This window comes from Chiloscyllium plagiosum, unplaced genomic scaffold (assembly GCF_037043375.1).
Source record: "Chiloscyllium plagiosum isolate Xiang-an unplaced genomic scaffold, Cpla_swu_hap1 HiC_scaffold_4, whole genome shotgun sequence".
NCBI classification, from domain to species: Eukaryota; Metazoa; Chordata; class Chondrichthyes; order Orectolobiformes; family Hemiscylliidae; genus Chiloscyllium; species Chiloscyllium plagiosum.
In genome coordinates, this window is record NW_028270142.1 from 118,349,134 (window position 1) to 118,377,095 (window position 27,962).

The 27,962-nt window shown below is 42.5% G+C and overlaps 1 protein-coding gene and 1 long non-coding RNA gene across 6 annotated transcripts in view; one reads left to right on the plus strand and one right to left on the minus strand.

The window, feature by feature from the left end:
- zfat (zinc finger and AT hook domain containing) overlaps positions 1-13,535 on the minus strand; it is a 148,624-nt gene extending 135,089 nt beyond the window's left edge. For 2 of the 5 annotated variants that reach the window (XM_087986619.1, XM_087986617.1), the window contains exon 1: positions 13,348-13,531. In XM_087986619.1, coding sequence (XP_087842745.1) covers positions 13,348-13,376 — 29 coding nt within the window. In that variant the 5' untranslated portion in view covers positions 13,377-13,531. Of the gene's footprint in view, positions 1-13,347 lie in introns of all 5 variants that reach the window. The other 3 variants (XR_015757035.1, XM_087986618.1, XM_043687866.2) reach the window with 3 other exon arrangements.
- A 158-nt stretch (positions 13,536-13,693) lies between these two features.
- Positions 13,694-27,941, plus strand: LOC148150474 (uncharacterized). Its single transcript, XR_015757036.1, has 3 exons — positions 13,694-13,708; positions 21,098-23,608; positions 27,645-27,941. It is a non-coding gene; the product is annotated as an uncharacterized LOC148150474 (long non-coding RNA).
- Positions 27,942-27,962: the final 21 nt, after the last annotated feature.

Here is a 27,962-nt window from a genome sequence, read left to right on the forward strand (position 1 = left end):
AGCTGCATTTCCTGCTCCAGCTCAGAACAGCCGGGTTTGGCCTTCGTTTCTCGCAATCTGCCTGGCTCCCCCTTACACAACACCCCACAACCTCTGAGAAGCTGTGGTGTTCTTTTCCTCTCCGAGAGAAATTGCTTATTATGGTTTTAAGGTTTATTTCTTCATTCCTTGGCCATGCTTCTCCTTCCGAGAAGTGAACTCTCTTTGGCCCCGTTGGTGCTGCTCTTAATCCAACTGCTTGAAGGCGAGAGAGAGGGAGAGACAGACAGAGATAGGAGTGGACAGAGAGAGAGGGAGAGACAGAGGTACCCTGATAAAGAGGGAGACAAAGAGAGATTGAGTCAGAGAGACAAAGACAAATAGAGAGCAACAGACACACAGAGACAGGTTTCATAGAACAATACAGCGCAGTACAGGCCCTTTGGCCCTCGATGTTGCGCCGATCCAAGCCCACCTAACCTATACTAACCCACTATCCTCCATATACCTATCCAATGCCCGCTTAAATGCCCATAAAGAGGGAGAGTACACCACTGCTACTGGCAGGGCATTCCATGAACTTACGACTCGTTGAGTGAAGAACCTACCCCTAACTTCAGTCCTATATCTACCACCCCTTAATTTAAAGCTATGCCCCCTTGTAATACCCGACTCCATATGCGGGAAAAGGTTCACACTGTCAACCCTATCTAACCCCCTAATCATCTTGTACACCTCAATCAAGTCACCCCTAAACCTTCTTTTCTCTAATGAAAACAGCCCTAAGTGTCTCAGTCTTTCCTCATACGATCTTCCTTCCATACCAGGCAACATCCTGGTAAACCTCCTCTGCACCCGTTCCAGTGCCTCCACATCCTTCCTATAGTATGGCGACCAAAACTGCACACAATATTCCAGATGCGGCCGCACCAGAGTCTTGTACAACTGCATCATGACCTCAGGACTCCGGAACTCAATTCCTCTACCAATAAAAGCCAGTACGCCATATGCCTTCCTCACCGCACTATTTACCTGGGTGGCAACTTTCAGAGATCTGTGTACATGGACACCAAGATCCCTCTGCTCATCCACACTACCAAGTATCCGACCATTAGCCCAGTACCCCATCTTTTTGTTATTCTTCCCAAAGTGAATCACCTCACACTTAGCTACATTGAATTCCATTTGCCACCTTTCTGCCCAGCTCTGCAGCTTCTCTATATCCTGCTGTAACCTGCCACATCCTTCCTCACTGTCAACAACTCCTCCGACTTTCGTATCATCCGCAAACTTGCTCACCCAACCTTCTAACCCCTCTTCCAGGTCATTTATAAAAATGACAAACAGCAATGGTCCCAAAACAGATCCTTGCGGAACACCGCTAGTGACGGCACTCCATGAAGAAACTTTGCCATCAACTACTACCCTCTGTCTTCTTCCATCCAGCCAATTCCTAATCCAAACCTCCAACTCACCCTCAATGCCATATCTCCGTATTTTCTGCAGTAGCCTACCATGGGGAACCTTATCAAACGCCTTACTAAAATCCATATATACCACATCTACCGCTTTCCCCTCATCAACCTCCTTCGTCACCTTTTCAAAGAATTCAATAAGGTTTGTGAGGCACGACCTGCCCTTCACAAAACCATGCTGACTATCCTTGATCACATTATTCCTATCCAGATGTGCATAGATCCTATCCCTTACAATTCTCTCTAAGACTTTGCCCACAACAGAAGTGAGACTCACCGGCCTATAGTTACTAGGGTTATCCCTACTCCCCTTTTTGAACAAGGGAACCACATTTGCTATCCTCCAGTCTTCTGGCACTACTCCTGTAGACAAAGAGGACATAAAAATCAAGGCCAATGGCTCTGCAATCTCCTCCCTTGCTTCCCAGAGAATCCTAGGATAAATGCCATCAGGCCCAGGGGACTTATCTATTTTCACCTTTTCCAGGATTTCCAACACCTCTTCTCTACATACCTCAAAGCCATCCATTCTACTTATTTGTGACTCAGTATTCACATCGACGACAATGCCCTGTTCCTGAGTAAATACTGAAGAAAAGTATTCATTCAGTGTCTCCCCAATCTCTTCCGCCTCCACACGCAACTTCCCACTACTATCCTTGACTGGACCTATTCCTACCCTAGTCATTCTTTTATTCCTAACATACCTATAGAAAGCCTTAGGGTTTTCCCTAATCCTACCGACTAAGGACCTTTCATGTCCCCTCCTTGCTGCTCTTAGCTCTCTCTTCAGGTCCTTCCTGGCTACCCTATACCTCTCAATCGCCACAATTGAACCTTCACGTCTCATCTTGAGATAGGCCACCCTCTTCCATTTAACAAGGGATTCCAATTCCTTATTAAACCACGGCTCCCTCGCACGACCCTTTCCTCCCTGCCTGACAGGTACATAATTATCAAGGACACTCAATAGATGCTCCTTGAACAAGCTCCACATGTCATTTACACTCTTGCCTTGGAGTCTACTTTTCCAAGCCACACATCCTAAGTCATGCCTCACCGCATCATAATTTCCCTGACCCCAGCTATAACTCTTGCCCTGTAGTACACATTTATCCCTCTCCATCACGAGAGTAAAAATCACCGAATTATGGTCACTATCCCCAAAGTGCTCACCTACCTCTAATTCTAACACCTGGCCTGGTTCGTTCCCCAGAACCAAATCCAGTATGGCCTCACCTCTTGTTGGCCTGTCTACATATTGTGTCAGGAAACTCTCCTGCACACATTGAACAAACACTGACTCATCTAACGAACTTGAGCTATAGCTTTCCCAATCAATATCAGGAAAGTTAAAGTCCCCCATAACAACCACCCTATTACTGTCACTCATCTCCTGAATCACCTTCCCTATCCTTTCTTCAATGATTCTAGGACTATTAGGAGGCCTGTAAAAGACTCCTAACAGGGTGACCTCACCTTTCCTATTCCTAACCTCAGCCCAAACTACCTCAGATGGCAAGTCCTCATCCATCGTCCTTTCCACCACTGTAATACTATCTTTGACAAGCAATGCCACACCTCCCCCTCTTTTACCCCCACCTCTGACCCTACTAAAACATTTAAATCCTGGAACCTGCAACAGCCAATCCTGTCCCTGTTCTAGCCATGTCTCCGTAATAGCCACAACATCGAAGTCCCAGGTACCAACCCACGCTGCAAGTTCACCTACCTTATTTCGTATACTTCTTGCATTGAAGTATACACACTTCAAGCCACTTTCCTGTTTACAGGCACCCTCCTTTGAAATTGATGCCATGTTCCTAACCTCCCTACACTCCAGGCCCTGCACCCTGAAGCTACAATCTGGGTTCCCATGCCCCTGCAGAGTTAGTTTATGTATACAGAGAGAGAGAGACAGAGGCAGAAAGAAGCAGAGACAGGGAGAGCACCCTCTGCGTGAAATGCAGCACTCTGTGCGTGAAAAGGTTGCCCCTTAGGTCCCTTGTAAATCTTTTGCCACTCACCTTAAACCTATGCTCTCCAGTTTTGGGGGAAAAACCTTGGCTACTCACCCTATCCATGCCCCTCATGATTTTATAAACTTCTATTAGGCCACCCCTCAGCCTACAACACTCCAGGGAAATAGCCCCAGCCTATTCAGTCTCTCCCTATAGCTCAAACCCTCCAACCATGGCAATATCCTTGTACATCTTTTCTGAACCCTTTCAAGTTTCACAACATCCTTCCCAAAGTAGGGAGACCAGAAGTGAATACAATATTCCAAAACTTGCCTAACCAATGTCCTCTACACCTGCAACATGACCTCCTAACTCCTATACTCAGTGTACTGACCAATAAAGGAAGGTATACCAAACATCTTATTCACTATCCTATTTACCTGTGACTCCACTTTCAAGGAACTATGAACCTTCACTCCAAGGTCTCTTTGTTCAGCAGTTCCTTCCAATTAAGTGTAGAAGTCCTGCACGGATTTGCCTTTCCAAAATGCAGACCTCACCTTTATCTAAATTAAACTCCATCTGCCACTCCTCAGTCCATTGGCCACCTGATCAAGACCTCATTGTACTCTGAGGTAACCTTCTTCGCTATCCACTACACCTCCAACTTTGGTATCATCTGCAAACTTACTAACCATACCTTCCAACTTCACATCCAAATCCTTTATATAAATGAGGAAAAGTAGTGGACCCAGGACCGATCCTTGTGGCACATCACTGGTCACAGGCCTCCAGTCTGAAAAGCAAACCTCTACCACCACACTCTGTCTTCTACTTTCAAGCCAGTTCTGTATCCAAATGGCTAGTTCTCCCTGTATTCCATTTGATCTAACCTTGCTAACCAGTCTAGCATGAGGAACCTTGTTGAACGCCTCACTGAAGCCCATATAAATCACGTCCTGCCCTCATCAATTCTCTTTGTTACTTCTTCAAAAAACTCAATCAAATTAGTGAGACATGATTTCCTACACACAAAGCCGTGCTGACCATCCCTAATCAGTCCTTGCCTTTCCAAATCCTAATTCATGTGCACTTAAGATGGCATTTTTAGCCTCATCATACTCCCTAGATACCTGCTCTGATATTGATGAAAACTAGTTCTATCTACCAAACTTGTTTGAATCAACAATACCCACATGACCAATGGCCATTTCATTTGTTTAGCCACTTCCTCAAATGAAATGAAAAAAGGCTCCTACGTACTTCTTGTCAAAACTAGACAATACTTGAACAACTTTTAAACAGATCCCCACCATGTCTTGGCCTACAATGGGTTTGCTCTCCATCACTACTTCCACCTTTCACCTCTATCTCCACCATTTTAAGTTGACTTTCACTTTTCAGTTCCAACTTCTGAAGTTCAAAAGTTCTCTCTTCATCTCTTTCTTCTGCAAGGGTTATTCTTTCTTTTTTTTTCTGATAAAACTATTATTTCTTTTTCTTTTTCCTCTGCTTTCTATCTATTTAATTTCCTTTTCATATTCAAGTTGTTTTCATTCTTTTGCTCTTTGTTCCACTGCAATTATCTCTCTCTCTCTTTTGCTTTTGCCTTTAATTCAAATTGCTGCATTTGCAATTCAACTTTAGCCATTTCCACACATTCGATTGCATACCTGGCAATTGTAAATGCTGAGCTATTGCTCCAATTACCTCCCCTTTCCTCAAAAGCAACCACAAATTTAGCTTGTCTGCCATAGCCAAAAGCTTTGCCTTGCTTATCTTTCGTAAACCACCCCAAAAGAGTTCTTCCATACCCAGGAAACTATTAGCTCTGAAAGAGACATCATTACACAGGGCACACCCTCTTTAAACCAACCAAAAGCAACATGGAAAAGGGAACATCAACACTCATCACTCACTCACTGTCTTTGAGCCCAACAATCCTCAACCCCAACCAGAATTAGAGGTTTTGATCCCAACAAGAGCTCCCAAATTATGGACCCGACCAAACCCCCTCAAAATGTTTCAAGGAGACAGTTTAGACCCTAACTTTTATCTTATTTAAAGGAAAGTGTAAGGCACTCTGTTCCAGATGTAATTCAATTGGTCAAACTACTAGGCTTTAAGCAAAACATACTTCATTCTTAGACCACAGTTAAACCACAAACAAAAAACAAAATTGGCACAACTTTAACTCTATCAAAATACTTAACAAAATAATATATTATTTAACTAACAATCATCAACTGTTCCAGTTTAACAGCATCCATAAAGATACCCTTGGCAAGGCAAATTCAAAAAACTAGATTTGCTATCTCCTCCTGTCAGGAGAAAGAAAAAAAATGAAAATAATCTTGCAGCAAAAAGACAGCTGCATCCATCAGCTTCAACTCTAAAAACCCCCAACTTCAACAACGGAAAACAAAATTAAAACATCGGGCTTGTGTTAGCCTGATTCCACCCTCTCAAGTTTCTTTTGACTAATTAAAAAGAAACTATTTACTGTGCTATTCATGGAGCAGATAACTCAGCACCAGGTTAAAAACACCCTCTTCAAGAGATCCAGGGCAGAACAAATGCCTCTTAAAGTCACATATCGTCACAACATGGACAAAACAGTTCAACTCAAGAGATAAGAGTGACTGCCTTTGATCTCACAGTAGTATTTGATCAAATGTGACATCAAGGAACTGTAGCAAAATTGAAGTCAACATGAATCTGAGATAGGAATCTAGGAAAGGTCACTGGACCTGAAATGTTAACTTTGATTTCTCTTCACAGATGCTGTCAGACGTGCTGAGCTTTTCCAGCAACTTCTGTTTTTGTTTCTAATTTACAGCATCTGCAGTTCTTTTAGTTTTTTTTATAAATGAAAGGGAATCTTTCCAATGTGTCATACCTAGCACAGAGGAAGATGGTTGAGGTTGTTAGAGATCAACCATTTCAATCCCAGGACACTGTTGCGAGAGTTCTCAAGGTAGTGTCCTGGACCAAAGCATTTTCAGTTGCTTCATCAATCCCCCAAACATAGGGATACAGATGTCCACAGTGCTCAGGACTTTCAGAACACCCTGAAACTAAAACAGTTCATGTCTTATGCAACAACGTCTGGGCACATAAATGGCAAGTGATATGTGTGCCACAAAAGTGGTAGGTGATTATTATCTCCAACCAGCACACCTTGAACTGACTTTCATGAACACTGAAAATTAAAATATTCAGTACAGGCAATAGGAGGACAGACTGAAAGAAAAAAAAAGTGTATTTACTGGAATTGTAAAGTATGTATTCACTATTTGACTTATGAACATGTAATGATATGATTGGATAATCTAAATCACCTGTTTGAATATGATTGGATGATATAGTCATGTGCTCTAACTTGGAATGTGAACTGTGATTAGGATTAGATGGAGATAGGGATGAGTAAATGGGTAACCTGCGATTGGAAGTTTGTTATCTGTAAAAATAGTATAAAACCTTTATTCTTGCAATAACATTTGAGCTGTATGCTACTTTATTGAAGACTATATTTCCCACACATGCATGAATAAATGTTTTAACAAAGAAACTGGAGTCTCATATGGTCTAAGAGGAAATAAAGGGTTAAACTCACCCTTTCAACATCCTAGGCATTTTCACAGACCCAAAACCTAACTGAACCAGCCACATAAATATTGTAGCAACAAACATTTCCTCTTGCCTGGAGAAGTACTGCTCCAACATCACTCAAGGTCAGCACTTTCAAGCATCGGATTCACCAGTTTAAATATTTACTCCCTCCATCATCAATGCAGAATAGCAGTAATGAGTACCATCTGAAAGCTTTACAGGAGTAGCTAACCAAACCTTCCTGAATAGCACTTTCCAAATCTGTAACCATTATCACCAAAGAAGGAAAAAGGCAGCAGATGCATGGGCTCTGCATCACTTGCAGGCTCCAAATTTTTATTTGTTCAAGGAATTTCATCATCGCTGGATAAGCTAGAGTTTGTTGTGTAACCATGATTGCTCTGGAGAAGGTGGTGGTGGTGAGCTCCCTTCTTAAACCGTTGCAGTCACCAGGGTTTAGTAAAAACCACAGTCCTGTTAGGGAGGAAGTTCTAGGATTTTGGCTGGCAAAAAGAGTAATAAATATTTCCAAGGCAGGAAGATGAGTGACTTGGAAGGGAACTTGCAGGTGTTCCCATTTACTTCCTATATGGTAAAGGTTGCAGGATTATTAGGCGCTGTCAAAGGAGCATTTGGGAGTTACTGTAATGTATCTTATACATGGTATACAGTGTTGCCACTGTGCATTGGTGGTGAAGGCATTATGTTCAACATGGGGAAGGGGGTGTCAATCATACAGGTTCCACATCTTGGATGGCATCAAGCTTCTTAAATGTTACAGCAGCAGCCTTATAGGCATGTGGAGAGTTTTCCAACGCGTTCCTGACTGCATCTTCTAGTTGATGTATATGTATCATACTTATATATGCATGAAGGTGAGTCCAGTTCAGTTTTTATTTATTCATTCACAGGATGTGGACGATGCTGGCTGGGTTAGTGCTTATTGCTACCCCTAATTGCCCAGAGGCAGTGTAGAGTCAACCACGTTGCTGTGGGTCTGGAGTCGCATGTAGCCTGGACTGGACCAGGCAAGGATGGCAGTTTCCTTCACTAAAGCACATTAGTGAATTAGAGTATTTTTCCTGACAATTGATAATGGATTAATCATCATTAGACTTAAAATTCGACATTTTTTTCACTCAATTGAGTTCAATCATCTTAAATCCAGGTCCCCAGAAAACTACCTGTGTCTCTGGATTAACAGTCCAGCAATAATACCATAAGGCCATTACTTCTCATGGTTATTGGTCAATGGTAACCCCAGAATGTTGATAGTAGGGGGTTCAGCCAGAATAATGTTATTAAATGTCAAAAGGCAGGAATGAGATTTTCTCTTGTTGGTGATGGTCATTATGTCACTTGTGTGACATAAATATTCCTTGCCTCATAAAATCCCAAGGTAGACAAGCAGAAGGCTGGAAGAACACAGCAAATTAGGCAGTATCAGGATATATCAACCCAAAGCTGGTTGGGGTGGAGGTCCTGCTGCGTATGAGCATGGACTACTTCATAGAATCCCTACAGTGTGGAAGTAGGCCATTCAGCCCATCAAGTCCACACCAACTCTCTGAAGAGCATCCCACCCAGATACACCCCCCATGCCATCCTTCATTTCCCATGGCTAGTCCAGCTAGCCTGCATATACCTGGACACAATGGACAATTTTAGCGTGGTCAATACACCTAACCTGCACAACTTTGGAGTGTGGGAGGAAACCAAATCAAACAGAGGGAGAATATGCAAACTCCACACAGACAGTCGCCCAAGGCTGGAATCGAACCTGGTCCTTGGTACTGAGAGGAAACAGTGCTAACCAGTGAGCCCCCATACCACTTCAGTATCTGAGAAGTCACAAACAGTTCTGAACATTGTATAATTACTAACCCCATTTCCAATCTAATGATGGACAGAAGGTCACTGATGAAGCAAATGAAGATGGTTGAGCTTTGGATGCTACCCTGAGGGACTCCTGCAGATAACTGACCTACTGAACTCCAACACCCACAACCTTTTATCTCGGTATGATGGTAACCATCAGTGTTCTTCCAATGATTCCCATTGATTTTAGCTCTTTCTAGGAATCCTTGATTCCGAGCTTGGTTAACTGCTACTTTGATGCGAAGATCAACCATTCTCATCTTGGCTCTGGAGTTTAGTTCTCTTCTCTATGTTCCAACCAAGGCATTCATGAGGCCAGAGGTTGAGTGGTACTGGTGGGAGCCAAACTCAGAGTCATTGCGCAGATCTTTCTTTGCAAGTACTAGGTTTATTTATTCGGTCATGGGATGAGGGTGTCGCAGGGTACACAAGCTTTTATTGTCCATTTCTAATTGCCCAGAGGGCAGTTAATAGTTAAAAATATTGCTGTGAGTCTGCAGCCACATAGAGGCCAGCCAGATGAATCTATGTCCTAGAAGACATTAGTAAATCAAATGAGTGTTTACCACAGTCAACAATAATTATGTTGTCACCATGAGACTAGCTTTTTATCTCAGATCTCTATTGAATTCAAATTTCACCATTTGCCGATGTATGATTGGAAATGAGTCTCCAGAATGGTAGTTTCTGGTACTGGATTATTAGCCGGGCGACATTGCCATTACCTCCCTTTGATAGTACTATTGTCAACCTTTTCTGTCACTTTGCTGATGACTAGAATAGAATGAGACAGTGCTGTTTGACAGGTTTGTAATCATTCCACTTTCTGTGCATTGGACATACCTGAATAATTTCTACATTATCAATTAGATGCCAATGTTTTAACAGACTGAAAAAGCTTAGCTTGGCGTGCAGCTAGTTCTAAAGCACAATTGTTGAGAACTATTTCCAGAATGTTAAGGATTTGCATTAACCAGTGCCTTCAGTTATATCTTGATATAACATAGACCGAATCAAATTGGTTGAAGACAAGCATTTGTGATGCTGTAGATGTCAGGAGTGGGTGAAATGCATTATTTGCTTGGCACTTCTGGCTGAAGATAGATGCAAATACTTCATCCTTTTCTTTTGCACTTATATGTTAGGCTCACACATCAATGAGCATGGAGCTAGTCAAGAAGTTCCCACACTTGTTAGTTGATTGTCCATCAGCATTTGTGACTGGATGTGGCAGGATTGAAGAGTTCAGATGTGATCCACTGGTTGTGGGATTATGTAACTTTCTCTATTGATGTGGCTTCTACCAGTTAGCATGCAAGTAGTCCTATGTTGTAGCTTCACCAAACTGACAACCCCCCTCCAAGCCACACATCATTCTGACTTGAAACTATTTTGCAGTTCCTGCTGGATCAAAATCCTGGAATTTCTAATCTAAAAGTACCATGTATGTACTACAATAATGGAGAACAGCAGTCAAGAAGGCGGTTCACCACTTACATGTGAAGTTCTATAAGGGATTGGGAGGGACACTTCCATCCTATGAAAGAATTGAAAATTTATAGATTCCCTCTATAGGGCACTGGAATGTTCTTGCAATTTTAAAGGTGCTAAATGTAAAAACAGGGTTGTTGTCGTGGCACTAGATTTTATTTCACATTATTAGTTATTTATTTCCCATGGTAGCAGGGCTGTTCCCTCCTGGAGTATACAGTAGACAAGCAGGCTGGAAGGGCACAGCAACCCAGGCAGCATTAGGAAGTGGAGAAGTCAGACGATTCGGGTATAACTCTTCTTCAGGAATATGGGTGGAGTAGGGGGAATGGCAGACAAAGAGAGGAGGGGAAAGGGTTATGGGTCGGGAGACCGACAAAGTGACGAGGTGGTGATAGGTGAATGTAGGTGGTAGATACGACCTGGTAGGTCAATAGGAGAAATGAATCCAGTTGGTCACTGAAAGGAAGGATAAATAGGAGGGACAGAAGAGAGTAGGTGGAGCCGGAAAGGGAGTGGGAAGGTTATTTGAAACTGGAGAACCAAATGTTAAGTCGTCCGGGCTGTGGGTGTTGATCCTCCAATTTGTGGTGATTCACTATGGCAGTGGTGGAGACAGAGGATGGATATGTCGGAAAGAGAGTGGGAAGGGGAAGTGAAATGGGCTGTGACTGGAGGATTACTGATGCTCTCAGGAGCACTTCTTGCTGAAGGCAAGATATTCCTGGGAATATCAGCAATGTCTGTCTGCAGCAGGAGATGTTCCTGGGATTGTCAGCAATGTCAATCTGCTGAAGGAGGCATTCCTGAGAGTAATGTCGGTCAGCAATGTCTGTCTGCAGCCACTTTGTCCCCACCCATAACCCTTTCCCCTCCTCTCTTTGTCTGCCATTCCCCCTACTCCACCCATATTCCTGAAGAAGAGTTATACCCGAATCGTCTGACTTCTCCACTTCCTAATGCTGCCTGGATTGCTGTGCCCTTCCAGCCTGCTTGTCTACTGCATACTCCCAGGGATATCTCCTGCTGTAGACAGACATTGCTGACAATCCCAGGAATATCTCCCGCTGCAGACAGACATTGCTGATACTCCCAGGGATATCTCCTACTGTAGACAGACATTACTGACAATCCCAGGTACATCTCCGGCTGCAGACAGACATTGCTGATACTCTCAGGAACATCTTCTGCTGCAGACAGACATTGCTCATATTCTCAGCAGCATCTACTGCTGCAGACAGACATTGCTGATACTCTCAGGAACATCTCCTGCTGCAGACAGACATTGCTGATACTCTCAGGAACATCTCCTGCTGCAGACAGACATTGCTCATATTCTCAGCAGCATCTACTGCTGCAGACAGACATTGCTGATACTCTCAGGAACATCTCCTGCTGCAGACAGACATTGCTGATACTCTCAGGAACATCTCCTGCTGCAGACAGACATTGCTGATACTCTCAGGAACATCTCCTGCTGCAGACAGACAGACATTGCTGATACTCTCAGGAACATCTTCTGCTGCAGACAGACAGACATTGCTGATACTCTCAGGAACATCTTCTGCTGCAGACAGACATTGCTGATACTCTCAGGAACATCTCCTGCTGCAGACAGACAGACATTGCTGATACTCTCAGGAACATCTTCTGCTGCAGACAGACAGATATTGTTGATACTCCCAGGAACATCTCCTGCTGCAGACAGACATTGCTGATACTCTCAGGAACATCTCCTGCTGCAGACAGACAGACATTGCTGATACTCTCAGGAACATCTTCTGCTGCAGACAGACATTGCTGAGACTCCCAGGAACATCTACTGCTGCAGACAGACATTGCTGATACTCCCAGGAACATCTCCTGCTGCAGACAGACATTGCTGATACTCCCAGGAACATCTACTGCTGCAGACAGACATTGCTGATACTCCCAGGAACATCTCCTGCTGCAGACAGACAGACATTGCTGATACTCTCAGGAACATCTTCTGCTGCAGACAGACAGACATTGCTGATACTCTCAGGAACATCTTCTGCTGCAGACAGACAGACATTGCTGATACTCTCAGGAACATCTTCTGCTGCAGACAGACAGACATTGCTGATACTCTCAGGAACATCTTCTGCTGCAGACAGACATTGCTGATACTCTCAGGAACATCTCCTGCTGCAGACAGACAGACATTGCTGATACTCTCAGGAACATCTTCTGCTGCAGACAGACAGATATTGTTGATACTCCCAGGAACATCTCCTGCTGCAGACAGACATTGCTGATACTCTCAGGAACATCTCCTGCTGCAGACAGACAGACATTGCTGATACTCTCAGGAACATCTTCTGCTGCAGACAGACATTGCTGAGACTCCCAGGAACATCTACTGCTGCAGACAGACATTGCTGATACTCCCAGGAACATCTCCTGCTGCAGACAGACATTGCTGATACTCCCAGGAACATCTCCTGCTGCAGACAGACATTGCTGCTACTCTCAGGAACATCTCCTGCTGCAGACAGACATTGCTGATACTCTCAGGAACATCTCCTGCTGCAGACAGACAAACATTGCTGAGACTCCCAGGAATATCTCCTGCTGCAGACAGACATTGCTGCTACTCCCAGGAACATCTCCTGCTGCAGACTGACGTCCAAGCAACAGGCGCGAGGAGGGGGAGGGCCCTGGACGCGCGCAGCCAATCAGCGCCATCCAAGGCCGACCGTTGACAGTGGAGCAACGACTGCACTTTTTTAAAAAAAATGTCCAAAATCCTCTTACAATTTATATGTTTATTATCCGCCATCCTGTTTGCCCAAGTCGAAAAAACTTTTTTTTGTGAATAAAATGTCTCAGGTGGAGTTTTTTTTGCTCGGATCTGGCAGCTCGCGCTACTTTTACCTTTCAGAAAAACAGAGAAGGAACGGGAAAATAACCCGGTCGCCAATTCTTACCTGGGGTTCGCTGATCCATGAGCCTCCATACAAATGCGTGCGTTTATAAATTCGACTGATATTTAGCCGTTATCCCCCGGGGTACCATTGCGGTATTTTGTTCAGAAATATTAATATATTTTCACTTTCTGACGAATCTGCGGAAGCAACATGGCGGTTCCCCTTACCCGGCGTGCATCCCGGCAGCCGAGGAGGCTGCGAGGGCGGCAAGAGAGCACCTCCAGCCAGAGAGGCTTCCCGGTCCTCCCAGGGAGCAGTCCTCCCAGAGAGCGATTTCCAAGAGACGTTTGATGTCTTCGCGTCTCAATATCTTGTGCGCGGTGTTTTCGTGCGAATCATCGTTTGGGCTTTTAAATATACTGTGAGACCGAAAATTACAGTATTTCTACATGTTTAAAGTGAAGGCTTAAAGCCCATGTGTCTCCCGCCCCAGTTTACTTTTGGAATTTGTTACACAGAAAAATGCCAGTCCTTAGTCAGAGCTGTGATAGCCAGAGTAAAAATAAAACAAACTGCAGATCGGGTTTTTAATGCCTTCTGCTTTTAAGAATCTCAAAAATGTTAGGATGCAGAAGGAGACCATTCAGCCCATTGTTTTCTTGCAGGATGTAATCACACTTTCAGATTCAAAGTGCTGAGGTTAAATCGGAATTTATTTGGTGTGCCTGTTCCTGTGTTTGGAACACTGACACTGTTTGCTCAGGAACTGAAGGATGTTTCATAAGTTACCACACATTAGACTACTTAATATGATAAGGAAGAAACCATAGTGTTGGAGGTAGGATATTGGCATTGATAGAAAAACTCATGGTTAACTCATAGAAGGCCAACATCTCTGTGTCTCAGGCTTGTTGTAGTGCTCCAGTGAAGATCAACACAAGCTTGAAAACAGTACCTCATTTTCCACTTGGAGTCCCTGCAGCCTTCTGGACTCAACGTCAAGTTCAATAATTTTAGGGCCTGAAGGCCCCCATGTCCTGGCCTCCTACCCCACACACAAGGCCTTGTTATCACATAGTCTGCCATTACACATTGGGTAAAAACAATGACTGCAGATGCTGGAAACCAGATTTTGGATTAGTGGTGCTGGAAGAGCACAGCAGTTCAGGCAGCATCCAAGGAGCAGCGAAATCGACTTTTTGGGCAAAAGCCCTTCATCAGGAACTGCTGTGCTCTTCCAGCACCACTAATCCAGAATGCCATTACACATTACCTATTGTTAGCCACTAACAGTCTCCATTAACAGGTATTCACCCTCTCAGCCTAAATCTTTCTCCAGTCCTTTGTCCAACTGTTCTTCTATATTTTTGGGCTCTATCCCTACCTTACTCTCCCTCCCACCGTATCTTCTGCATGTAAACCCGTATTTTCCTAGCTATAATTAGTCCTGAAGAAGTGTCACCGGACCTGAAATGTTAACTTTGATTTCTCTTCACAGATGCTGCCAGAGTTTTTCCTGCTGAGTTTTTCCTGCAACATCTGCTTTTGTTTCTGATTTATAATATCCGCAGTTCTTTCGGTTTTCATAGAAGACTGTAACTGGTTGAGTGTCACAGGGATCAATGCTGGGATCACAGTTATCGACAGCATCTATCAATAGGTAAAGGTAAAGTGGCCATTGTCTTACCAGACCATAGGTGTGCTCTCCCATTAGAGAGATAACTGATGGTGGATTAATCTGATGGTCATTATGCTTCAGGCAAGGCGAGACATGCAGCAGGAGAGTACTTCATGGTAATCTCAGTTGCTGTGGCAATTTAACCTGTGCTGTTGGTGTCATTCTGCATAACTCTTTATGTGGCATTTAATCACATATCTTCTGTGAGTCCAGATATACAACTACAGGGTCCTTCTTCGAAGCAAAAAAATCTATCCTTCATAAAACCATGCTAACCCTAATGGTTTGTGTTTGACTTTCCAAATGTCAGTTATGATTTAAAAATGGATTCCAATAATTCCCCAATGATAAGATGTTAAACTAACTGATCTATAATTTACCCTTTTTGAATAAGGGTATTATATGAGCATTTTTTCAATCTACAAGAACCTTTCCCACATCCAGGGAATTTTTGCAATATTATAACGAGTAGATCCACTGTTTCTGCTGTCACTTCTTTTAAAACCATAGGATGTAATTCATCAGGTCCTGGGAACATGTCGCCTCCAATTTAAATAGTTTGCTCTGTACTTTCCCCTTAATGATGACGATTATTCCATGTTCCTCCCCTCCTATAACCTCTGCATTACAGGTTATTATTGGAATGGTACTAGTTTTCTCCACCATGAAAATTGAGGCTGGAGTGATTGAAATGAGGCCAGCCAGGTGGATGTCATAAACTATGAGTTCCCTGATAATGGCTGTTAATCTGGTCCATTCAGGGAATCCTAACTGACAGATATAAATAGCAGTATCAGAGGAGAAAGTGAGGACTGCAGATGCTGGAGATCAGAACTGAAAAATGTGTTGCTGGAAAAAATGTATTCCTGAAGAAGGGCTTATGCCCGAAATGTCGATTCTCCTGCTCCTTGGATGCTGCCTGGCCTGCTGCGCTTTTCCAGCAACACATTTTTCAGTTCAGGAGTATCAGAGGTTGTGTTCACTTTGAAAGCTGGCTGTGAGGAAGTTGCAAGTGTATCAACGACTCTTCACTTGTAAAGGATACCAGCCTTTTGGAGTTCTTCCAGTGGTGACAAGATAAAAGCAAGCTCCTAAAGAAATTCACTTGCAGCAATTGCCTTTGAGTTGGAGTAAGGATTTCTGGCATCATGCCATTATTTGGGAAGCTTGATTTGTTCAATCGTGCTGTTGAAGACTGGGCCCAGTATGTGGAAAGAATACATTATTTTTTCAGGGCAAATGAAATTGGGGCAGGTGAAAAGCCATGAGCAATTCTCCTAACAGCTTGTGGACCCACAGCTTTTTCAGTTATTAGGAGCCAACCTTTGCTCCTGGCACCAGATACTAAAACTTTTGCTGAGTTGTCAGATTTAGTTCAGGAATATTACGACCCCAAGCAGCCTCTAATTCTGAGATGCTATTGGTTTTTTTTGAAGATTAGACTCCCTAGATTCCAACAAGGCCACACCGATCTTCCAAAGAGGAGCCCACATAGACCCATTCCCCTACCCTACATTTACCCTGACTAATGCACATAGCATTAATGTTTTGGGCAATTTAGCATGGTCAGTTCACCTTACCTGCACACTTTTGGATTGTGCGAGGAAACTGGAGCAACCGGAGGAAACCCACGCAGAGAATGTGCAAGCTCCACACGGACAGTCGCTCGAGACTGGAATTGAACCCAGGTCCCTGGCGCTGTGAGGCAATGGTGCTAACAACTGAGCCACTGTACTGCCCAGAAATGAGGGCTCATCCAGGATTTGAACGCGGGACCTCTCGCATGTCTGCGGAGCTGAAGACCCAAAGCGAGAATCATACCCCTAGACCAACGAGTCGTGCCGTTGGCTTCCTTTTGTACTCAGCAATTTGAGAACCAGGGGAATCCGTGTCAGGATTTTTGACGATGTTAAGATGACGGGCAGAGGCATATAACTTTGGTTTAACCCCTAATGAGATGCTGAGAGATGTTTAGTATGTAGGATGATGTGACCATTCAAAAGTGCCTACTAGCTGAAGCCGAACTGGACTTCAAAGAGGCACTACAACTATCATTGGAAAATACAGCAAGTGGAGCATGAGTTGCAGGGTATTCCGATGGAAGTGGACATCCTCGCCAGTCAACCTGAGCTTGACGAACATGGGTCAGCCCACAGCAAAACCCAAAATAAAGCCAAGTCTTGGCCAGTTAACATTTTTTTTCAGGATCTTGGCTGGCAAATTAGAGTCCCATTAGACCTAAACTGAGTAAAAGAAATCATAGGACAGTATCCAGGAGAGTGCACATCCTGGAAAGTCTATCTACAACTGATTTAGAACAGTTAAATTGCTTAGCAACATCCAAGTCAGAGCCAATCAAAATAAACATCTAGTTAAATGGTCACCCTGTTCTAATTGATGTCTATACCAATGCGGCCATTTCAGTGATTGCAGAACCAGTCATTAACAAAATTCGCTCTGGACTCCAATCCTTAAGCTTTTGCAAGACCTCAGTTAGACTGAGAACCTATATCAGGGAACCTTTACAGATTAAGGATACAATTTTGGTTCCGATCTCTTATGAGAAGCAGATGGTTCAGTTACCACTGATGCTCATAAAAGACTCATGCCCAAGCCTGATGGGATGAAATTGGTTGAGAAAGATTCACTTCAATTGGTTTAACATTTTTCAATTAGAAAATGGCTGCCTGAGTGAAGTCTTAAATACCCAAAAGTTTTTCAGTAAAGTCTAGGGACTATAAAGGAGCTTGCATGTTGATGAGGAAGCAAGCCCACGATTCTGCAAGATCTGCTCAGTGCTATTTGCCTAGAGGCATAAATCAGAAGGCTGGAGCCCTTAGATGTTTCTCCTAGATGGGTGTACACCTTAGAAGCGAAAACTGTGTGTTCAAGGCATCCCAAGTGACCAACTTGGGTTACAGAATTGACAAGATGGGTTACACCGTTGGAAGATAAAGTGAGGACAACCAAAGGTGCTTTGGCTTTCCTGTCTGTACTGAAACTTAGGTGTTTTCTTGGGCTGGTGAATTATTATAGAAAGTTCATTCTTAACCTGGCCCCCATCCTGATATGTTTGCATCAACTCTTAAAGAGTCAGCCTTGGAAATGGTCAGGTAGCCAAGCCATACCGTTCAAGAAAGTGAAGAAACAGCTATCATTCTGTTAAGGTGTTGGCACACTATGATCCCAGGCAAGATCTGATATTGATGTGTAATGCCTCCCCTTATGGCATCTTGGTAGTATTAGCTCATATGTGGCCCAATGGAACGCAACACCAACAGCTTATGCATCCAGGACATTGTATTTATGTTCCACATTTGCCAAAGAGAGAAGGAAGGTTTGGCGGTCATATTTGGAGTCAGGAAGTTCTACCAGTACCTTTACAGATGTAAATTTGTAATAATAATTGACCACAAACCCCTGCTAGGTCTACTTAAAGAGGACAAGACAGTGCCACCCATAACTTCAGGCCAAATTCAGTGGTGAGTTCTAATATTAAGTGTGTATAATTACAAGTTGGAACACCGTCCAGGAAGCCAAGTAGTGAATGTGGATGTATTGAGCTGCCTCCCACTGGTAGATGCACCACTAGTAGTACTGCCACTGAAAGAATCTTGTAATGGTTTTGAACTTTATGGACACATTTCCAGTCACAACTGGCAGTATCAAAATTTGGATGCAGAAAGATCTGGCCCTGGCAAAACTGAAACAGCTGGTGGTAATGGGGGAAACCAAATGGCCGTCGCACCAAGAATTGAAACCTTTTAGGACCAGAAAGACCAGATCTAGGTAGAGGATATTATTGTGGGGTATTATTGTGGGGTGCAACAGTAGAGCAAAGGCCACCGCTAGAAACTAGCTAAACTCCACTAGGCATTTCCAAAATGAAGATGTTGGTGAGAAGTTTAAATGATTTGGATGTGAGCATAAGAGGTATAGTTAGTAAGTTTGCAGATGACACCAAAGCTGGAGGTATAGTGGATAGTGAAGAGGGTTACAACGGGATGTTGATCACTGGGCCACTGGGCTGAGAGGTGGCAGATGGAGTTTAATTTAGATAAATATGAGGTGCTGCATTTTGGGAAAGCAAATCTTAGCAGGACTTCACTTAATGGTAGGTCCTTGGGAGTCTTACTGAACAGAGAGACCTCGAAGTGCAGGTTCATAGCTCCTTGAAAGTGGAATCGCAGGTAAATAGGATAGTGAAGAAGGCGTTAGGTATGCTTTCCTTTATTGGTCAAAGTATTGAGTACACGAATTGAGAGGTCATGTTGTGGCTGTACAGAACATTGGGTAAGCCACTGTTGGAATATTATGCACAATTCTGGTCTCCTTCCAATTGGAAAGATGTTGTGAAACTTGAAAGGGTTCAGAAAACATTTACAAGGACATTACCAGGGTTGGAGGATTTGAGCTTTAGGGAGAGGCTGAATAGGCTAGGGCTGTTTTCCCTGGAGTGTCGGAGGCTGAGGGATAAATAGACAGTCTTTTCCCTGAGGTGGGGAAGTCCAGAACTAGAGGGCATAGGTTTATTGTGAGAGGGGAAAGATATAAAAGAAACCTAAAGGGCAACTTTTCACAGAGGGTGGTACGTGTATGTAATGAGCTGCCAGAGGACGTGGTGGAGGCTGGTACAATTGCAACATTTAAAGGCATCTGGATGAGTATATATGATAGGAAGGGTTTGGAGGGATATGGGGCTGGAAAAGCACAGCAGTTCAGGCAGCATCCGAGGTGCAGGGAAATTGACATTTCGGGCAAAAGCCCTTCATCAGGATGCTGCCTGAACTGCTGTGCTTTTCCAGCACCACCCTTATCTAGAATCTGGTTTCCAGCATCTGCAGTCCTTGTTTTTACCTTGGAGGGATATGGGCCAGGTGCTGACAGGTGGGACTAGATTGGGTTGGAATATATGGTCGGCATGGACAAGTTGGACCAAAGGGATATGGGCCAGGTGCTGTACTTCTCTATGATTCTTAAGTTATAGTGGCCAGGATTAGATGCAGACATAGCTGCATTGGTGAGGCAGTACCCAGAGTGTCAACAAGGACAAACCTTACCACCATCAGCTCCCCCACATTTGTGGCTATAGTCAAGTAAACCCTGAACTTGGTGGCACATCAACTATTCAGGTCCTTTCATGGGCTTAATGTTCTTAGTCATTATGTATGCCTACTCAAAGTGGCTGCATTTGCACAGAGTTCATTCGTCAAAGACTGGGTGATAAAAGACAAACTGCACACATCTTTTGCAATACATGGCTATGAAAGGCATTCAAATCAAAGCTCAAGGGCAGTAGGAGACTATTGATAAGCATGTAATTGCACTTATACATTTAATTGAATCACCTGAGTTTGGATGACTGAAAAACAACATAATCAGATCTAATCAGAGATGGGGTTATCTTAGGCATAAGAGATCCTGCCATGATAACACATCTGCTGAAAACAGAAACTTACTTTCAACATGTGCAGAAACTCTGAGGCTGTCAGTCTCAGCTAAAGTGTATTAATGGAAGTCAACAGTGTGGTGCAAGAAAAGCACAGCAGATCAGGCAGATGAAGAGCTTATGCCCGAAATGTCGATTCTCCTGCTCCTCAGATGCTGCCTGACTGGCTGTGCTTTTCCAGCACCACACTCTCGACTCTGATCTCCAGCATTTGCAGTCCTCACTTTCTACCTGTATTAATGGGAGAACTTTTCACCCTCTGTGTGAAAAGTTGCCCCTTAGGTTTCTTTTATATCTTTCCCCTCTCACATAAATGCTGAGGGACATTCCAGACTGAATGAGAACAAAAGCTTGTGGAAAACAAAGATTTACAGAAAAGCAGTCAGAAAGATGACAATCAGAGGATTGGGTGTTAATGTTGCAGATGACATCACACTGAAGAGAAAGCTGTGCTTTAACTGCAATAAGTTCAAACACTACATTTAAGCATTCAACTTCGAAAATGTAAACCAAGCCTTTAAAACTTTATGGTTGCTGGAGATATATTAACAGATGATTCTGAAAATCACTTTATACGATATAGCAGGTTAGTGTTTTGACTGTTAGAATGATGCCTTCAGAAAGAAGCTGTCAAATGAAGGTGAAATCTGTGATGCTTTAATGAGTTATTATGATTTTCGCAGACCTGTGCTGAATGGCGTAAAGTGATGACCCAAAGATGTGGCGAAACTATATGGTGAAACTATACTGATGTCAAGAGGGCAAATGATGGTGAGTGCCCAATATAATGAGAAGAATAAAGATCTGGAATTCGAGACAGTAGACATGATGTGAAATCTATTCATCACAGCTGAAAAAATATAAAATAAAAACAAAATGTGCTGGAGAACTTAATAGGTCTGTGTGGTGTAAAATTCCAAGCAGTGGAATGTGGTGAAACGGTTACAAATTATGTCCCAATACATGTGTGAATCTAACCGGAATGGAGGTGTTGCTTAGTCCCGTGTGAATCTTCTTATCTGTATGTAACCAGAATGGAATGTGTTTTTTAGCCTTGCTCTGCTGTTCACATGAATGTTTATATCTGGAAGGGAGTATATCAGCTGAAAAAGTCTCCAGTTCGGTGAGTCTGCTCCGGGGTTACGTTTAACCGCCGAGCGTGGGTTGTTGGCAACCGCTCTACGAGAACTGACGGCTCCCAGTTTTGGTAATATGTAGAGTGAGTATAAGCCAGACCCGTTGTTTGGACCTGGTTGTGGCGACGATGCGGGGAATAAAATGCCCATATTCTAGCAGACTCGCCTCTTGGTCGTTTGTTCTGTGTCAGACTACTCTCCTACGAACCTGACCTTGAGAATTTTTTAAAACATTTGGCGTAGTCGAGCAGGATCAATCGCAATTGAGGAGAGATTTTGATACAGAACAATGTTTTGGAAAAAGACTAAGAAACCAGAAGAACAAACTGTGGAGGTCCCGACCGTCCCGGGATGGCATGGATGTGGGCATGTACGTGGCAGTTTGTTTGAGAAAGGATCCCAGTCCTGCCGAAGAACCCCTTGCCTGGGGTACAGCGGAGGATGTGGGCATGTCCAAAAAGCTGAAGCGGAGTTAACAGAATTGAATGGGATTGAACTGAACTGAACTGAGTGGAACTGAAGTGAATCAAATTGAACGGAACGAAATGGAACTGAGCTAAATTGAATTGAAATGGACGGAACTGAATTGAACACAATTGAATTGAACTGAACAGACCTGAACTGAGCTGAATTGAATTACACTGAATTGACTGAACTGAAATTAACTGAAACGAATTGAACTGAATTAAGCATAATGTAACACATGTATTGGGCCAAGCAGTGGAATGTGGTGTAAAATTATGTCCCAATACATGTGTGAATCATAATGTAACACATGTATTGGGCCAAGCAGTGGAATGTGGTGTAAAATTCCAAGCAGTGGAATGTGGTGAAACGGTTAAAAATTATGTCCCAATACATGTGTGAATCTAACCGGAATGGAGGTGTTGCTTAGTCCCGTGTGAATCTTCTTATCTGTATGTAACCAGAATGGAATGTGTTTTTTAGCCTTGCTCTGCTGTTCACATGAATGTTTATATCTGGAAGGGAGTATATCAGCTGAAAAAGTCTCCAGTTCGGTGAGTCTGCTCCGGGGTTACGTTTAACCGCCGAGCGTGGATTGTTGGCAACCGCTCTACGAGAACTGACGGCTCCCAGTTTTGGTAATATGTAGAGTGAGTATAAGCCAGACCCGTTGTTTGGACCTGGTTGTGGCGACGATGCGGGGAATAAAATGCCCATATTCTAGCAGACTCGCCTCTTGGTCGTTTGTTCTGTGTCAGACTACTCTCCTACGAACCTGACCTTGAGAATTTTTTAAAACAGTCTGGCAGTATCTGTGGAGAGGGAAACAGAGCTAATATTTCTAGCTCAATGACTCTTCTTCAGAACAGAAGAATGAATAAGAAACATGAATCATGACAAAAGAAATTTGAAGCATTTTGCAGGCCCCTGACTACCAAACAGATCATAGAAGATTGAAAGGTTGATTTTACAGATGCCTTCCTGGTAAATATCACCTTGAAGTGGGTGAGACTAACATCTGCTGAAGAGAGTTCCAGTTGCCCTCAAGTCCAACCTGAAAATGACAACACTGAAGGCTGGATTAGCAGCACAATAGTGAACACACTCCGTAAACGAGAATATGAATCGATCCTCAGGATCTGTATAAATCTTTGACAGTCTCCCTGTTTATGCCAATTTTTGAATAAAATTTGACACAAATTGCCAAAGCAAAGATCTAATATTGATATGAAGGTCAAGCTGAATGAAAGCAGAAATTTCTATCTATATTCTGGATGCCACTCACAAGATACAGATAATTGTGAATATCATTTGGAATGGCTATTATAAAAAGATATCAATGTAGACAGCACAATATCTTCAGCAGTGTTCTCCCTGAAATGGAAACCTGTGGATGGTCTCCTAGCCTATGCCTATGGGGACACAATGGAAGAAACCATTGTAAACAGTGATCAGATTCTAATGCAATAGCTAGAAAAAGTCTGCCAGGTGAACCTGAAGGTGAACGAGATTCCAACGCAACCGTAGATGCCTGAAGCCAATTTAATAGGTCATGTTTTAACAGCAAAAGGATTTTGCTTAGAACCTGATGAGGTAAGAGCAATTGCAGAGATGCAGTAGCCAATGAATTTAAAAGCAATGCTGTGATTTATTGGATTTGCAAATGGATTTGCAAAGTTCTTGTTTAATGTATCAGAGTGCAAATATCTGTGCAAGGTCAGTGCTAAGGGTGTGCAGTGCAGAACAAGAAGCAGCTTTCAATAAAATCAAACACAGCAAGCTTTTTATTAAAGGGCCAGGAGTGTGGTGGTTGATCAAATATTCCAGTTGATCAAGAGGTCCATATGCAGTCAATGTAAAAACACATACTGAGTAATACCCAACATAATGTGTGGGTATTCACATCACTGATGTTTTATTTACAACAAAAATCATCTAAATAATAAACTTAGCAGCAGAGAGCTTTCTCAACTGACTACAGCATAAATCATTTAAATAATAATGCAACTTTAAATAAAACTTAGCAGCAGAGAGCTTTCTCAACTGACTACTCAAATATTGCAGAGTTCATAATGATAAAGTTTCAGTATTTCAGGTATATAATTTTTGCCAGTTTGTCGAGAGTGCTGGCTCATAAGGAGCCAGTTGAAATAAAGTTTGCTGTAACTAGTGATTAAATTGGCAGTGTGGAGGAACCAAGATGTGAACGATGAAGACACCTTGCCATATGATGACATTGAGACAGGATTTGGAGCAACTTTTATTAGTAACAACCATTACAATGGCAACAGTACTTGCTGTAGGAACAGCACCCCCACCTAGTGAAGTAAAATAACCCTAGGAACACGCCTTTACCAATCATGCTAACCCCGGGCTAATCTTCCAATATGGCAGATTTATTAAAAATACAGAATGAAAATACAGGCCTCATGGTGATCATGTAATAACTTGATTTTGTTAACAGGGGTTTATCTTTTGTCTATCTGTATATTGGGTAACTTGCAAAATTTTTGACTCCAAATGAAAGTGTATGAATTTTTTTTAATGATAAGGTGCATTTTTGAGGAATGCAATTGTGGCCACTGTATATTGGCTTCCCTGCCCCAAATAAACTTCTTCTATAAGTGCCCATTGTGAACCATCTGTGGTATTTATTAAACACTTAACATTAATTTATGATTAATTTTCAAGTGATATAATTTTTGAGTCAATCGGCTTCCATAACTGCTTCACACTGATCCTGGAATGGCAATGTCACTATGCACTAAAATTCCAGTTTGATTTAGTGACTGGTGTCACATGTATGATCCAATCTATAAATCTACTATATTAATTCTTGAGCATTCACCAAACATATGACATGAGTGATTTGCAGAAAATAATTTCTTGAGCCATATTAAATGATTACCCAAAACAAACATTAATGCTGAAAAGAAGAAGATTATCCTGGGGTTCTGGATTATAATATCAGTGGCATTACTACTGTGCCACCAACTTTCATTTCTGTTAGTCTTTTCACATATATTGCATATATAATATTTAAATCATGCAGATCTCCTAATTATATTTATGATTAGATTATTGACAGTGTGGAAACAGGCCCTTCGGCCTAACAAGTCCACACCGTCCTTCCGAACAGCAACCCACCCAGACCCATTCCCCTACATTTATCCCTTCGCCTAACACTACGGGTAATTTAGCGTAGCCAATTCTGCTAACCCAGAGGAAACCCATGCTGACACGGGGAGAATGTGCAAACTCCACACAGACAGTAGCCTAAGGTGGAAATTGAACCTGGGTCTCTGGCACTGTGAGGCAGCAGTGCTAACCACTGTGCCGCCCAATATGCATTGTTGTTAACTGTTTGATTGATATAGGCTCCTAATTGAAAAACAGAAGCACTAATAAGTGCATACTCATGTATGTATACAAAGTTTCTTAACAGTTAATTTGCATTGCCAACACTTCAGCTTCAGAAATGATTTCTTGCAAGACCCGTAAAAGCACAGTACAGGTTAGTTACAAACAGTAACTTTGCCAGCAGCAAAACAAAGTGAAATAGTAAATTTATCACAGGATCATGGCGTAGGCCAGAGTCTAGCATCCAAATGCATCTCTTGTAGTAGTTTGTCACAACTGGCTTGCTGAGCCACTTAAGAGGGCAGTTAAAAGTTAACTACTTTGATGTGGGGTAGGAATCACTTATAAACCAGATATAGATGACAGATTTTCCTCTGGAAAGGATATTTGTGAACTAGTTAAGATTTCATTATAATCAGATACCTTCAAAGCTTTTAAAAATAAAATCTGGATTGATTTAGATTTTTGTAAAAACTGAATTTAAACTCAAATTTTGTAAAGTGGGAATTGAACTTGCATTCTATTTAATTATAATGTGACCCTTTCTTTACTTTTGAGATACCTCAAAATCCTATTGGTGCCTCTGTTGATTTTCTTCATGCCTGTGATGCCATAATCTATAGGCATGGAATCAGTTTTGATGTATGTGATGATGGAACTCAGTCCTACTTCCACCATCACCATCATCCAGCTGTTAGATTACTTGTCTGACATCAGGTTTGGCTGAACTTGGAGTTTCCATAGACAAAAGGCATCTTATTTAGCTCTTGTTCAAGGAAACTCCTGTGTATCAATGTGTTCCCTGGTTCATTAAAATTGAACCAGCCATGCTATTTTGTTGGTGATTTGGTCTCAAGCAAAATATCCAATCTCACTTCCTATCAATCACCAAGAAATGACTTTCCTATCTCCACTACTTTGCATTTGTTTAACTCCACCTCCAACCTAATAATCCTACTACAAATCAATGGAAATCTCACAATTTGATCATTTTATATCTTCAAATTCAACTTCAATTCCCTCATTACAAACCTCTCCTAGCATAGTCACCATCTATAACTGGAAAACAACTCCTGCCTGTTGATATATACAACACCAAATTTTCAGAGACATTTAGCAAGTCTGGCAGCATGAGTGGAGAGAAAACAGTCTGAAGAATGGTCATTGGACAGATGCTGTAAAACCTGCTGAATTCCTCAAGAAATTTGTGTTTCAGATCTCCAGTATCTGCAGTTCTTTGTTTTATATTCATGCCTTTTGATGCTACCTTTCTACACATTCCCTTCCTTCTGCTGGTGACCAACTGGTCCCTAACCTCTGAAAGTCTTTTTCCTAAGACTTAAAGCCTTGCTAATTCTCTCCCCACTTTCAAAAGCATACCCAATCCTACTTTTCTGTGTGATTCGATCTTCATTCTATTGCTCTTCATTGTCTGATTCTCACAGTAGCTGAAAATGTGTTGCTGGAAAAGCGCAGCAGGTCAGGCAGCATCCAAGGAACAGGAACTGTGATTCTCACGGTATTCATATTATGTTAAGAAAGCTGTAGAAGTCCAAGTTTCATTGTTGTTAGCATCTGCTTTGTCATTCAATGTTGTATGATGCTCACTCATTGCCCTGTGTCAAGTTACACATACACTATTGGTGAATGTGGTGCTGACCAAGCAGGTTATTTTGTCCTGGACTTGTGCATGTTGTTGGACCCACATTTATTCAGGCACTTGAAGATGGATTATACCCAAACTTGGAGAAAATGAGAACTGCAGATGCTGGAGATCAAAGTCAAAAAGTGTGGCGCTGGAAAATCACAGCAGGTCGGGCAGCATCCAAGGAGCAGGAGAGTCAATGTTTCAGGCACAAGCTCTTCATCAGGGCTTATTATTGACCCTCCTGCTTCTCAGATGTTGCTTGACCTGCTGTGCTTTTCATGCCACACTTTCATACCCAAACTGCCTCAGCAATGTTGGATTCTTCTTTAAAAACTTGAATTTGTGGAAATTTGCCAGGGCAAAATTCTTAACTACTCTGAGTTTTAAGACATATCAGCTCCTCGTGGGTTGTAAACAAATATAAAATAGTTTGCTAAAGGAAAATGTTGCTGAAACAGCATAGGTGAGGTTGTAACCTTTTTATCCAAAAAGTGCTCTTCAATGATCAGACTTTTAATGCCTGTAGTTGTATTAGTGTTGATTTTGCTTTTTGCTGTCAAATGTAAACATGGAACAGGATTGTGTTGCAGCCAACATCTTCTTGATGTGTTTTTCCCACAGCTATCGGAAGGCCAACTCCCTGCACCCTCAATTTCCTCTCTGAAACACAGTGACTTCTGCTCTGGATACAGATTTCCGGCTGCTGACACCCTACAGTAACTTAAACCATGCAGCCATCATTCACATATGTGTGCATATTAATTAACTGGTTTTGATTAGCTGAACGAATCCCATCATATCTCAGCATAAAATGAACTGTAAGCCAAAGGTTATGAGTGGGAATTGAGCTAATTCTCTTCCCCTCACTATCTGAGGCTAACTTGATTGAACTCAACAGCCACAGTGAAAATTAGATGTGAATATAAAGCCTTCAAGTCT